This window comes from Aotus nancymaae, unplaced genomic scaffold (assembly GCF_030222135.1).
Source record: "Aotus nancymaae isolate 86718 unplaced genomic scaffold, 86718_ANA_hifiasm-v0.15.2.pri h1tg000193l, whole genome shotgun sequence".
In the NCBI taxonomy this organism is placed as follows: Eukaryota; Metazoa; Chordata; class Mammalia; order Primates; family Aotidae; genus Aotus; species Aotus nancymaae.
In genome coordinates this window covers 53,709-68,543 of record NW_026988608.1, presented here as the reverse complement: position 1 = coordinate 68,543, position 14,835 = coordinate 53,709, and the positions used below count along the sequence as shown (strand labels likewise).

General features: G+C 49.5%; 1 protein-coding gene across 2 annotated transcripts in view; it reads right to left on the bottom strand.

Moving 5' to 3' along the window:
• The window catches only part of SYCE1 (synaptonemal complex central element protein 1), a 68,857-nt gene extending 54,763 nt beyond the window's left edge, over positions 1-14,094 (bottom strand). Inside the window, exons 1-2 of one of the 2 annotated variants that reach the window (XM_064371820.1) lie at positions 13,910-14,094; positions 13,133-13,188 (exon numbers count right to left, since the gene is read on the bottom strand). Coding sequence is in view for 1 of the 2 variants with exons in the window: in XM_064371818.1 (XP_064227888.1) it covers positions 13,133-13,188; positions 13,726-13,748 (79 nt within the window). In the remaining variant the exon portion in view is untranslated. Of the gene's footprint in view, positions 1-13,132; positions 13,189-13,725; positions 13,864-13,909 lie in introns of those variants that run through there. The other variant, XM_064371818.1, reaches the window with a different exon arrangement.
• Positions 14,095-14,835: the final 741 nt, after the last annotated feature.

Genomic DNA, 14,835 nt, shown 5'->3' with positions numbered 1-14,835 from the left:
GTTCCCAGTTGCAGGTAGAGAGGGATCAGTATGTCCACAGTCTGTACTTGATAGGAATTTGGCTCCTATGTTGTGCCATCATTTGCGCTTTTCTGTCCGTTGGGTAAATTGAGCTCTACATTTTCTCTTGCCTTTCATAGCAGTAAAAACGTGAATGTCTGGGGGCTGACCCTCCTTCTGAACAGTGATCTAAGAAAAAAGCACTAATCCCACAATGGTGTTCTATATTCCAGGGAAGAGGAAGTATGTTTTATTTTTACTACCTAGATAATTACCCACCCTTCGGGACTGCCTTTCAAGATATGTAGAAAGCAGAAAATAGATGAATTATGAAGATTTCTAGGCACATTTAACAGTGTCTCTCCTTTTTTTTGAAATGGGGTGTCACTCTCTGGCCAAAGCTAGAGTGCAGTGGCATAATCTCAGCTCACTGCAACCTCTGCCTTCTAGGTTCCAGTGAGTTTCCTGCCTCGGCCTCCCAAGTAGCTGGAATTACAGGCATGCACCACCATTCCTGGCTAATTTTTGTATTTTTGTTATAGATGGGATTTCACCATTTTTGCCAGGGAGGTCTTGAACTGTGTACTCAGGTGATACACCTGCCTCAGTCTCCAAAAGTGCTGGGATTACACGTGTGAGCCACCATGCCCTGCCGCATTTATCAGTCTTTACCCCACTTAGTCCTGAACAGAGAATTGTCGATGTAAATTGGGGGAAGTTTTCTTTTTTTGAACAGAATCTGGCTCTGTCACCCAGACTGGAGTATAATGGTGTGATCTTGGCTTACTGCAACCTCTACCTCCTGGCTTTAAGTGATTCTCCTGCCTGAGCACCCCTGAGCAGCTAGAACTACAGGCTGTTTCCACCACACCCAGCTAATTTTTGTATTTTTAGTAGAGATGGGGTTTCACCGTGTTTGCCAGGCTGGTCTCAAACTCCCAATCTCAAGTGATCCACCCACCTCGACCTCTCAAAGTGCTGGCATTACGAGCCTGAGCTACCATGCCTGGGGAGGGGATGTTTTTTAATGTGTCAGTTCTGATTTTAACTCCCAGGTAATACAAATTTCTGGAAGTGAAAATTAGAAAAAACAAATTCTACAAAGAACTTGAAAGATGTTCTTTCAGGCTGGGCATGGTGGCTTTTTCAGATTATCCCTCTGCAAGAAAGGGTAAGTTTGACAACTGAGCAAGTTTTGTTTGTTTGTTTTCCTTGCTTTTGGGCATAGTCTGCCAGGTCAGGACGTGGATGTATTTTTCTCTCCACAGCTCTGTGCTCAAGCCTTGGAGAGGGAGATGGTCGAGAGGAAGCCTGCCTACAAGCAGCACAGGTAGGTCATTGTGATGGATTTTTTTTTTTCTTTTTGAGTCGGAATCTCTCTCTCCTCTCAGGCTGGAGTGCAGTGATGCAGTCTCAGCTCACTGCAACCTCCAATTCCCAGGTTCAAGCAATTCTCTGCCTCAGGTTCCCGAGTAGCTGGGATTACAAGCATGCACCACTACACCTGACTAATTTTGTAATTTTAGTAAAGACAGAGTTTCTACATGTTGGTCAGGCTGGTCTCGAACTCCCGACTTCAGGCGATCTGCCCACCTCAGCCTCCCAAAGTGCTGGGATTGCAGGCATGAGCCACCATGCCCAGTTGTGACGGTCACTTTTAAGGATGTTTTTGGGTTAAGATGAAGCTTTAAGTATCTAGTAAAGAACATGGTGTTTTAATTCTTTTTCAAGTTAATTCTTTCTCTGTTTTCTGTATGGGAAAGGAGGAGAAAGCAGAAAGTGCCAGAGAGACACAGGAGTGAGGAGCCAGCCCAGAGATGCCTGTGCCTGGAGAACGCTCTCTGGAGAGGTAGGAGCTCCCATGAAGGCAGCCACTTAATTTCTGCTGCACAATCCACACCCTGCTTCTCCTTTTGGGGGTGAGGGCTCAGGTGGGGTAATTGTCATATTTCCTGGAAAGAGTTCCAAGCACTTATGAAGAGAACAGCTGTCCCATTGGGTGCCCTAGCTGAATGGCTCTTGGCTGGTCCCCTGTGAATGGTGCAGTTCAGGTCCCTCCACTGACTGTGGACATTGCCCCACCCTGACATCTTGGTTACTTTTAACTGTGAGGATAAGCCTGCAAGGCAAATGGGCCAGCTCCCCTTCCCACCTTGAGTCAGTGTGAAGCCTTTATTTTTCTTTCATTTGAGAAAAGTCACAACAATAGCATTTTATTTATCTTCTTTTTTTTTTGAGACGGAGTTTTGCTCTTGTTACCCAGGCTGGAGTGCAATGGCGTGATCTCGGCTCACCGCAACCTCCGCCTCCTAGGTTCACGCAATTCTCCTGCCTCACCCTCCTGAGTAGCTGGGATTACAGGCACGCGCCACCATGTCCAGCTAATTTTTGTATTTTTAGTAGAGACGAGGTTTCACCTTGTTGACCAGGATGGTCTCGATCTCTTGGCCTCGTGATCCACCCACATCGACCTCCCAAAGTGCTGGGATTATGGGCGTGAGCCACCACGCCCGGCAACAATAGCATTTTAAATGGGAGCTTAAGTGATGATGAGAGCAGAGATTTTTGGGCAATGTCTTCATGGATCAATAAGGCAGTATCATGAGGTCTGTTTTAAGAAAAGAATCATTTATTTGCACTTTTTGGAACTTCCTTCATTCTTTTTGCTTGTTTAAATTGTTTATTGTGAATTATATAACTCCTTTAGTAAGCTAAATATCTGTGTAATCTTACTCCTCTAACATTTGAAGTGTGACCCTAAAACTTTCCGGTGACCCTAAAACTTTCTGGTTAATTTCTTTCTTTCTTTTCTTTTCTTTTTGAAAACCTTGCTCTGTCTCCCAGGCTAGAGTACAGTGGTGCAATTTTTGCTCACTGCAAACACCACCTCCTAGGTTTAAGCAATTCTCCTGCCTCAGCCTCCCAAGTAGCTGGGACTACATGTGCCTGCCACCATGCCTGGCAAATTTTTTCATTTTGTATTTTTAGTAGAGACAGAGTTTTACCATGTTGGCCAGGCTTGCCTCTAACTCTTGACCTCAAGTCATCTGCCCGCCTTGGTCTTCCAAAGTGCTGGGATTACGAGTGTGAGCCACCGCACCCAGCCTCCATTTATTTTCGGTAACTCTGATCTTTTCTCATGAGTGTTAAGTCTCTTTATGTTCATTTCTGTTCATAAATATGGATGCCTGGTGAGATGTGGAGGGTAGATTCACTACGAATCCCCCGAATTTTAAATGCCCCTATAGCTTGAAGAAAAGTAGCAGTGCTGCTCCTGTCCGGGGCCTATCGATGTTCTTCCCATCTATGACTGTTTCTATTTTAATTTGGAGTCTGTGATCACATGATGGGTGATTTCCTTTGATGTGTACTGGGAACCTTTGATTTCAAGCTCATTTCCAGCTGGTTAGAGCCTGACCTGTCCACAGCCTGTTGAGAGTTAAGAAAAGCCCTGGACCAGGAATCTGCAGTGTCTTCCTCAGGGCTGAGGCCCAGAAGGCTCCAGGGTCCTCTGAGGCATTTGGCCAGTAAACCCTATGCCTCTCGTAAGGGACATGAGTGTGGCAAAGAGAGTGAGATGGCAGCGGAGGGCGTGGAGGGTTTCTTATTTGGCACAGAATATGCAAGCCAGATTTAGCCCCATTTCCTTCTCTGGACCTTAGCAGATTCAGGACCTCATTCCGTTCCTGTGAGGAACAGCAGCTGCATCCCAACTGAAAACACAGAGAAGACAAAGGTAAATGCTGGGGTCATTTTCCCTCCACCTGTAACAGGACACTGTAATCTTTTCCTCCATCATCCTCTCCTGGCCTGGCCTCTGCTCTGTGGGTTCTGTGATACGTTTTCTCTCTGGACTTTTTCAAAAGCAACATCTTCCCCATAAGCTTTCTGGCTTCTCCATTCCCAGCTAGTCATCTTGGGTGGCACCTACAGAAGCCATAAATGCTTAGGGACTGAGGGCTGAAGGGCTTTTACTGTTCTGTTTCCAGAAATAACATGAGGAATGCCACCGACCTCCACCTCTGTAGGTCTCATGGCCCAGTGAACTCTGACTGATCTCCTTTACTCAAGGTGTTGTGGGATCTTATTTCAGAAATATGTGGGGTTTTATTTTGCTGTGATTTTGTTTGTTTTCTTCTATAAGGTAGGTGATTAACATTTGAAATATCTGCTGTGTTCCCAGAAGTGACAAAAGTGAAAACTCATTAATCCAACATTAATATGTGCTTTGTGCAGTTGTGAATGCTCTTCAACAAGGTCAATTCCATCGTTCATCACAGTCCCATTCCTGTTGTTAACTGTGTTGTGCAAAAACTCGCCTTCACCCCCCTTCAGTGGTGTCCTGATCTAATATTCTAAGTGTCAGAGTTTCTGTACTTGTAATAGAAGATATGTCTTGACTGTGAGTTAGTGAAAGTGAATATAACCTATTTCCCACAGTGACGATTCCCAACGAAGGCCTTAAATGATGCTCAGCTATGCTGGTTATCATGTGGCCTCTGTGCTTACAGTAGCTGCTGAGGCTTATGATTCCACATGATGGGAACTGTGCACTTGAAATTAAACACATTTCTAAAACTTGCTTTTTTCAGAATTCATACCTCATTTTTCCATGTACAAAAGTATTATTTATGTCATAATGCACTTAAAATTTGTATAGCCTGGGAATTCAAAGAACTATTCCAGCTGTGCCTAACTGACTTCTGTATGTCGGATTGTTCTGTCAGAAAAACCTTCTCCCAGTTCCCCTGAATGTCGTCAGGAACGCACATTTCCCCAGAGCCATTTGTGCTCACGGGGGGCAGCCCCAGAGTGAACAAGACCCTTTGTCAAAAAGGGAAGCAGAGGGGAAATGAGAGGGTCCTGCAGGCAGAGCTGGAATCAACTCCCACTGTGCCTCCTGCAAGCTGTGTGACCCAGGGCACATGTTCTCCTTCCTTGGGGAGCCTCTGTTTTCTTAGATTTGGAGCAGGTGGTCTCACTCACTTGCAGAGTTCTGAGAATCAGAGACGGAACATAAAAGGCCTGGAGGACATTCTCCAAAAAGAAGCTGCAACACACGTGTGGGCAATGGGCTTTTCATGCCTCTCTTACTCGCTGTTTATCTGATACAAGGAGCATGCTCTGGTGATGGCAGTGAGGGAGGAATGAGAATAGACATAGACACTCCCATGTTTGAAACTTGCTTCTTCCTTACTGTGGTATGACTCTGTCTCCCCTGGGGCAGGCCCCCAGCCTGCCTACATTTGCAGACAGACACAGTGGCGTGTGGAGAAAACAGTTTGTCACAATGACTTTTCTTCACTCCCCAGCTGTCACCGGTACTTAGTGGAAGGGTGACTTCATGATACTGATGTGCTATTTTGAAACCTGGAGGATGGAAAGGTGCAGAATCTATCAGCAGCAACATAAGGTTCAGCCTGTGCTGTTGATGGTGGGTCTGTCCATCAAAATACATTTCAAAACGCTTCCTCCTCCTGCCCGCAGGTTAACATGGCTGCAGCACAGCATCCGCACTGCTCAGGATTGCCCTGCTCACCCTACCTCATGGCTGACCCTTCAAGGCGACTGATGGCTTGCCAGTCACCTCCTCCATCTGGGTGTCACCTGGGAGCTCAACCATTTCCATCAGCTAAAGGTGTTCTGGGACCTCTGACAACTCAACTCGTGTATTCTCTAGGACCTCAGCCACCTTCTCTAGCTAATTTTCGGGGACTACAGACACCTACACATGAATGTCTTCTGGCACCCCTACCCCCATCACCGGATCCTGACCGTTGGAGATCACGTACACGACCACTCGAGTGTCTTCCGGCACCCCTACCGCCGTCTGCAGATCCTGACCGTTGGAGACCACGTACACCACCACTCGAGTGTCTTCTGGCACCCCTACCGCCATCACCAGATCCTGACGGTTGGAGACCACATACACCACCACTCGAGTGTCTTCTGGCACCCATACCGCCATCACCAGATCCTGACCATTGGAGACCACGTACACCACCACTCGAGTGTCTTCTGGCACCGGTACCGCCGTCTGCAGATCCTGACCGTTGGAGACCACGTACACCACCACTCGAGTGTCTTCTGGCACCCCTACCGCCATCACCAGATCCTGACCATTGGAGACCACGTACACCAACACTCGAGTGTCTTCTGGCACCGGTACCGCCGTCTGCAGATCCTGACCGTTGGAGACCACATACACCACCACTCGAGTGTCTTCCAGCACCGGTACCGCCGTCTGCAGATCCTGACCGTTGGAGACCACGTACACCACCACTCGAGTGTCTTCCAGCACCGGTACCGCCGTCTGCAGATCCTGACCGTTGGAGACCACGTACACCATCACTTGAGTGTCTTCTGGCACCCCTACCACCATCACCAGATCCTGACGGTTGGAGACCACATACACCACCACTCGAGTGTCTTCTGGCACCCCTACCGCCATCACCAGATCCTGACCATTGGAGACCATGTACACCACCACTCGAGTGTCTTCCGGCACCGGTACCACCGTCTGCAGATCCTAACCGTTGGAGACCACGTACACCATCACTCGAGTGTCTTCTGGCACCCCTACCGCCATCACCAGATCCTGACGGTTGGAGACCACATACACCACCACTCGAGTGTCTTCTGGCACCCCTACCGCCATCACCAGATCCTGACCATTGGAGACCACGTACACCACCACTCGAGTGTCTTCCGGCACCGGTACCGCCGTCTGCAGATCCTGACCGTTGGAGACCACGTACACCACCACTCGAGTGTCTTCCGGCACCGGTACTGCCGTCTGCAGATCCTGACCATTGGAGACCACGTACGCCACCACTCGAGTGTCTTCTGGCACCCCTACCGCCATCACCAGATCCTGACCGTTGGAGACCACATACACCACCACTCGAGTGTCTTCTGGCACCGGTACCGCCGTCTGCAGATCCTGACCGTTGGAGACCACATACACCACCACTCGAGTGTCTTCTGGCACCCCTACCGCCATCACCAGATCCTGACCGTTGGAGACCACGTACACCACCACTCGAGTGTCTTCTGGCACCCCTACCCCCATCACCGGATCCTGACCGTTGGAGATCACGTACACGACCACTCGAGTGTCTTCCGGCATCCCTACCGCCGTCTGCAGATCCTGACCATTGGAGACCACATACACCACCACTTGAGTGTCTTCCGGCACCGGTACCGCTGTCTGCAGATCCTGACCATTGGAGACCACATACACCACCACTCGAGTGTCTTCCGGCACCCCTACCGCCGTCTGCAGATCCTGACCGTTGGAGACCACGTACACCACCACTCGAGTGTCTTCTGGCACCAGTACCGCCGTCTGCAGATCCTGACCGTTGGAGACCACGTACACCACCTCTCGAGTGTCTTCCGGCACCGGTACCGCCGTCTGCAGATCCTGACCATTGGAGACCACATACACCACCACTTGAGTGTCTTCCGGCACCAGTACCGCCGTCTGCAGATCCTGACCGTTGGAGACCACGTACACCACCTCTCAAGTGTCTTCTGGCACCGGTACCACCGTCTGCAGATCCTGACCATTGGAGACCACATACACCACCACTCGAGTGTCTTCCGGCACCCCTACCGCCGTCTGCAGATCCTGACCGTTGGAGACCACGTACACCACCACTCGAGTGTCTTCTGGCACCGGTACCGCCGTCTGCAGATCCTGACCATTGGAGACCACGTACACCACCTCTCGAGTGTCTTCCGGCACCGGTACCGCCGTCTGCAGATCCTGACCGTTGGAGACCACGTACACCACCACTCGAGTGTCTTCTGGCACCAGTACCACCGTCTGCAGATCCTGACCGTTGGAGACCACGTACACCACCTCTCAAGTGTCTTCTGGCACCGGTACCACCGTCTGCAGATCCTGACCGTTGGAGACCACATACACCACCACTCGAGTGTCTTCCGGCACCGGTACCACCTTGTCCAGATGAGGTTGTTGGAGACCACGTACACCACCACTTGAGTGTCTTCCGGCACGTCTACCACCGTGTCCAGATGATAACCATTGGAGACCACGTACACTGCCACTCGCGTGTCTTCTGTCACCTCTACCACCTTGTCGAGATGATAACCATTGGAGACCACGTACATCTCCACTCGAGAGTCTTCCGGCATGTCTACCAGATCTCTAGATCATAATCTTTGGAGACCACGGACACCACTACTCCAGTATCTTCTGGTACATATACCATTGTCTCCAGCTGATGATTTTCTGAGGCCACATACACTGTCCATCCAGTGTCCTCTGGGACCTCAACCACTTTCTCCAACTGATAATTTTTTGATATTACAGGTAGCTCCACCATTTGAGTGTCCCCTCGGACCTCAACTACCTATTTCAATAGAGTGTCTTCTGGTATCTCTTCACCTTCTTGATGATTTTCTGAGACCACAGATACCTCTACCTGAGTGTACTCTAGTACCTCTACCTCTTGTCTTCATGACCAACCGACTACATCAGAGGAAACAAATGGTCACTGATGTCCTTCACCCCGGAAGGCAACGGTGCCCAAGACAGAAATTCGGGAAAAACTAGCCAAAATGCACAAGACCACACCGGATGTCATCATTGCATTTGGATTCAGAACTCATTTTGGTGGTGGCAAGACAACTGGCTTTGGCATGATTTATGATTCCCTGGATTATGCAAAGAAAAATGAACCCAAACATAGACTTGCAAGACATGGCCTGTATGAGAAGAAGACGACCTCAAGAAAGCAACGAAAGAAACGCAAGAACAGAATGAAGAAAGTCAGGGCGACTGCAAAGGCCAGTGTTGGTGCTGGCAAAAAGTGAGCTGGAGATTGGATCACAGCCGAAGGAGTAAAGGTGCTGCAATGATGTCATCTATGGCCACTGTGGACTTTTCATGAGAAGCTTAATAAACTAAGAACTTTCATGTGTGAAAAAAAAAAGAAAAAAAAAATCTCCTCACGACCTCTCAGCCCTCAGCCACCTCCTTCCCCTAGGTCTTCTCTAGTACTTCAGCCACCTCCTTCACTTGGCTGACCTGCTGTCTCAGCTGACACTCAGCCTTCACCTGACTTGGCCTCAGACTTCACCCCCTCCTCTAGTCACTTGGCCTCTGACACCTCGACCAACATGTCTAAATGCACCACTTGATGTATTGATTTGAATGGTATAAAGTAATTTGTGAAAAAAGTTCATCTCTTCTTTTCTTGAGTGAATAGAAGAAATGTCGCAGATGGTACTGCAGGGCTTTGCAGTACAAGGCTAACACTGGCTGAGATCTTGGTCAGTTTTGTCAGGTTTCTGAGAGTACTCAGTCAGTTGCATTATTTCCTCATCATGAGTTTGGCAGCAGATATCTCTTGTAGATAATGACAGATTTTTTATTTTTTTGTGGGGACAGAGCCTCACTGCATCACCCAGGCTAGAGTGCAGTGGTGCAATCCTGGCTCAGTGCAACCTCCATCTCTAGGGTTCAGGTGATCCTCCCACCTTAGCCTCCAGAGGAGCGGCTGGGACTACAGTCATGTACCACCACATTTGGCTCTTTTTTATTTTTATCTTTATGTTTTTTGAGACAAAGTTTCACTCTGGCTGTAATGCAGTGGTGTCGTCTCGGCTAACTGCAACCTCTGACTCTTAGGTTCAAGCAATTCTCCTGCCTCAGCCTCCCAAGTAGCTGGGACTACTGGCCCATGTCACCATGCCCAACTAATTTTTTGTATTTTTAGTAGAGACACGGTTTCATCATGTCCAGGACAGTCTTGATCTATTGATCTCATGATCTGCCCACCTTGGCCTCCGAAAGTGCTGGGATTACACACATGAGCCACACTGCCCAGCCTTTCTTTCTTTCTTTTTTCTTTTGAGATGGAGTCTTGCTTTGTCACCCAGGCTGGAGTGCAGTGGTGCGATCTCAGATCTTAGCTCACTGCAACCTCTGCCTTCTGGGTTCAAGTGATTCTTCTGCCTCAGCTTCCTGAGTTGCTGAGACTACAGGTGTATACCACCACACCTGGCTAATTTTGGTATTTTTAGTAGAGACAGGGTTTCACCACATTGGCCAGGCTGGTCTCAAACTCCCAACCTCAAGTGATCCAGCCACCCCGGCCTCCCAAAGTGCTGGGTTTACAAGTGTGAGCCACCGTGCCCATCTCTCTCTTTCTCTTTCTCTTTCTCTCTCTCTTCTTTTTTTGTTTAACTTTTTGTAAAGACCGTGTTTCACCATGTTGCCCAGGCTGGTCTCAAACTCCCATGTTTCACCATGTTGCCCAGGCTGGTCTCAAACTCCCAGACTCCTGTCATCTGCCAACTTAGGCCTTCCAAAGTGCTGCGATCACAGGCGTGAGCCAGTAGCCCAGCCAGAGATTGTGTATAGAAGCCAGAAATAGCAGTTTTGCAGGTGTGTATAGAACCTGAGCTGTTGGGCCATCTCTGTGAAGGATGACACCCGTCCTTGACTTGCAGGGTGTCCTGTGTCCTCCAGCAGAGAGATCCACACTAAAGGGCACAGAGCTTGTGACCACCCACAGTGGAAGCACAAGTGAAGGGACTCAGGGTGCAAAAGAAAGAGATCAAATCTCGTAGTAATAAACAGGAGGCTGTGGAAGAGAAGGTTGGAGCGGGTTGGTGTCACTCGGGGGTTTGTGTAACTCGGGTGGAGCTGCAAGGCTCCTGGCTGGGCAAGAAGTGTGAGCAGGAGCATGGAGGCTGCATGAGAGCCCCACAGAGACCCTGCAGATCCTGACCGTTGGAGACCACATACACCACCACTCAAGTGTCTTCCGGCACCCCTACCACCGTCTGCAGATCCTGACCATTGGAGACCACGTACACCACCACTCGAGTGTCTTCCGGCACCGGTACCACCTTGTCCAGATGAGGTTGTTGGAGACCACGTACGCCACCACTTGAGTGTGGGAGTTTGAGACCAGCCTGGCCAATGTGGTGAAACCCTGTCTCTACTAAAAATACCAAAATTAGCCAGGTGTGGTGGTATACACCTGTAGTCTCAGCAACTCAGCTCAGATGGCTGGGTATGCACAGGGAATTATGGCCTTAGTCCGTTATCTGTAGGAATGATGATTCTTTCCCTGGATGTGTGAAGGCTCTGGATCAGGGTGAATGAATGCCTAGAGCTTTGGGAAATTTAACTTTGTTCTGTCAGGGGACGCTGTCTCCCCTATATTTTATGGCCCCAGGAGACTAACAATGAGGATGGATCTGGTTTATTGGAGCTGTGGCCTTGGTCTTCAGAATCAGGTCAACTCTGGTGGGGAACTCAAGGCCAATCCTGAGCTGTTCTGGCATCATCCTATCCCCAGCAACCTCTCTCCCCTGCAACTCCCAGCTTTGCATCTCCCGACCTTGACCTGCAAAATCCCCCTTCGCTGTGTCCCTGCTGCCTGAGCCCAGACACCAATTCTCAGTGGGGCTCAGAGCCCCAGCTTTCTCAGAAATGAGCTGGGACTGGGACTGATGTGGTTATGAGGTCATGGTGAGGACAACGAGACCAAGCCCATAAGGAAAACATCTTGCAAAATAGCTGCTAAAAAGGAGAACCTGATCCCTCCCGCCAGTTACATGAAAATATTTACACTCAGAAGATCAGCATAAGATGTTCACTGATGTTTACTAAGCTTAGAGTGTAACAGCTGAGAACCTGGGATTGCCAATCTCTGTTTCAAAAGATAAGGGATAGCCTCGGATTCTTATGAGATTATAGGAATGCATACACAGTTAAACCCTAAGAGCTCTATCTGTGATCTGTAGATAATTATTCTTCATGACATATGCAGTCACACACGGAAGTATTCAGTAGGTGTACAGGTATTTTATAGAAGACAAAATAAAGGCCGGGTGCAGTGGCTCACGCCTGTAATCCCAGCACTTTGGGAGGGTGGATCACGAGGTCAAGAGATCGAGACCATCCTGGTCAACATGGTGAAACCCCATCTTTACTGAAAATACAAAAAATCAGCTGGACACGGTGGCGCGTGCCTGTAATCCCAGCTACTCAGGAGGCTGAGGCAGGCGAATTGCCTGAACCCAGGAGGTGGAGGTTGCGGTGAGCCGAGATCGCGCCATTGCACTCCAGCCTGGGTAACAAGAGCGAAACTCCGTCTCAAAATATATATATCTTAAAGTTAGCATCAAAACCAAGGAAGCCACTTTTATTTCTAAGTGTGAAGTCCAGCTTAGAAGTATATTTTAAAACAATCGAGTTTATTGAATCTACAAACTGGACCTGCCCCCCTCCCCACCACAACACTCTTTTAAGAAAATCGGGGGTAGAGGGGGAATCTTTAAAGCAACCAAATCAACAACACACCACCCGGCACAAAACCAGCAGCCAGAGACTGCACAATGTCAAAAAGCAGTGACGCACTTTTCTCCACTTAATCACATTACTGATAGCCAATAGTTACCATCGGAAAAGTTGACCAAGACAGGTTAAATAATTTAATAAGGAACTGCTTGTAATTATGTTATTTACAAGGTATGACAGAGGGTGGGAGAGGGGGCAGAGCAGTGGACGGGTTGGAGTGACCCCTGGAGCTTGGAGTTTGAGTTATGGAGCTGGGGGGCTGCGAGGTGAAGATGGGCTAGAGGAGAACAAGGTGACTTTTCGCCCCAACACATTTAACTTTTAAATCCAAATAAACGTCTCCTGTTACTAGACCATCACACTGGAAAGGAGGAAAAACGAACTAATCAAGTCCAACTCGATGGGCTTCGGAGAGGAGTTAGCTGCCTTTGCTAAAGAAAAAAAAAAAGCTAATGAACTGATTCCTAGCAGAGCATTTAAAAATAAACAAGAGGGGGACATCTTGAAATTTTTCTGTCAAATATTAATTACCGTAATTAATTAAAACAACATGATTCCAATCACGAGACATTTAATAAAGCATATACGTCCTATTCTAATGACAACATCAACTATGTTACCAATCGCTTCAGTCATTCCAATAAATATGGAATTCTCATTAGCATGTCAAGGAAGCTCAATGGAAAGCAAACCCACGAGATCCATTTGTCAGCGCCCCTGCCTCTGAAGCCCAGAACAACCCAGGCCCAGCAGGGAAGACTCGTGCAGAGGCAAAAACTTCCTCACCTGTTTGGTCATTGAATCTATGAGGCGAACATACAGATCTTGCTCTGTCCTGACTCCTGCAAAAAACAGAGACAAATTCTCATCAGGATTTGAGCGCTGCACCTCGGGGAGGGCACACGGGGCACAGGAAGTCTGTAACTCAGGACTGCCGCCACGGTGATGCAGCAAAACTCAGGCAATCCCTTTGAAAGGGAGAAAGAGAACCCCACCACTTCTAGCTCAATTTTTTTTTTCTTTTCTTAATTAAGATCCTTAAGACTCTTAGGGTTTGCATTTCAATATGCAAGGAATTTGCCTGGTAGAGAGCAGGCCTGGTAGCTGTGCGTGGTGGGCCCAAGTGGTCGTTTATTTTTAGAAAAGAAAAAGCACCAAATGGAAACTGAGTGAGAGGCTGAACTCTTTCTAATGTCTCTCGAGGATTTAAAAAAAAACAAAAACAAAAAGTGCACAGGAAGTAAGTTATGCTCCGTTTATGGTGCTACCCCCATCCCAATAATTAACATTAATTTGCAAAATTGAAAAAAGTCACTTAAAAGTGATGTTCTGCTGGAGCCCGTATCGATCTTTTTTTTACTTCCTACTTCAAGCCCCACCGGTTAATCATGTGAAGTGCCATCGACTTATTGATCGTTTATGTTTTGTTTTCCTTCTAGGCCATGAGAAGATTTCGTGTTTCCATCCATGTCATTTTAATCTCAAAATCTTTATGTCCTTTCAGCAGCGCGGAAAAGGAGAGCCAGCGGCTGCAGGGGCGGCGAGCAGGCAGCGGGCACTCACCGTTGCTGTACAGTAACTGGAGTCTATAGTGGATGCCGTTGTCGGTTTTCTCGTTGTTTGGCTCCTGAAAGTGACGATAAATAATTGCATTTAGTGCGATCGGCGTGAGGCGCGGCCACCGCGCTCGGTCCCCCTCCGAGACCGAGGCCCTCGGCCCCACACACGGCAGAATTCCTAGCTCGGAGCAGCGCGGTGATGTCCTCGCCCCGAGTAAGTCCGAGGAGCAGGACGCGGCGGCCGCGGCGGCGCTTGTCGTCGTTGTTGTTGTTGGCAGGCGCGCTCAACGCGGTGTCATCCCAGCCAGGCGGCGTCCGCGGCTGCAGGACACTGCGGGATCGGCCGCTTCTGGCGCGGCCCGCCTGCTCCGAAGACAGACAAACGGGGCCGTGAGTGCTGCGGCGCAGTCCCGGGCGCAGGCAGCGGACGGAGGCGCACGGAACTCGGCCCTCTCTCCCCGAGGAATGGACCCTTTCCCGGGAGCGGCGCTGTCGGAGGGTGACGTCGGGGGGCGGTGCCTGCGCCGTATATGGGAGCGGCCGCCCCTCGCCGCGCTCGCCGACTGACTGCCTGACGGCGCCGCGAGCCGGCCCGAGCCCCGCGAGCCCCGCCGCAGCCGAGCGCCACCGAGCGCCGCCGCCGCCCCCCGCCACGCACCGCGGCTTCTCGCGCCCAGCCGCGGCCAAGGAAGTTACCACTCGCCCAAATAAATCTCGAAAAGAAACAAACGCAGCCGCTGCTTGATTGCGGCTTGGCCGCTTCGCACCTCCCTGCAAAACCTGCCACGCAGTCCCACACTAGGGGCGGGGCGGGGGGCTGTAAAATGCCGAGGCGCCCCAAGTTTCCCAGATGCCTGCAATAAATGCAAGGGGCTGCGGCTCGTCCTGGGGCCGCCCCAAGGGGAAGTGGGAAGAGGCAGGGAGGGCGCC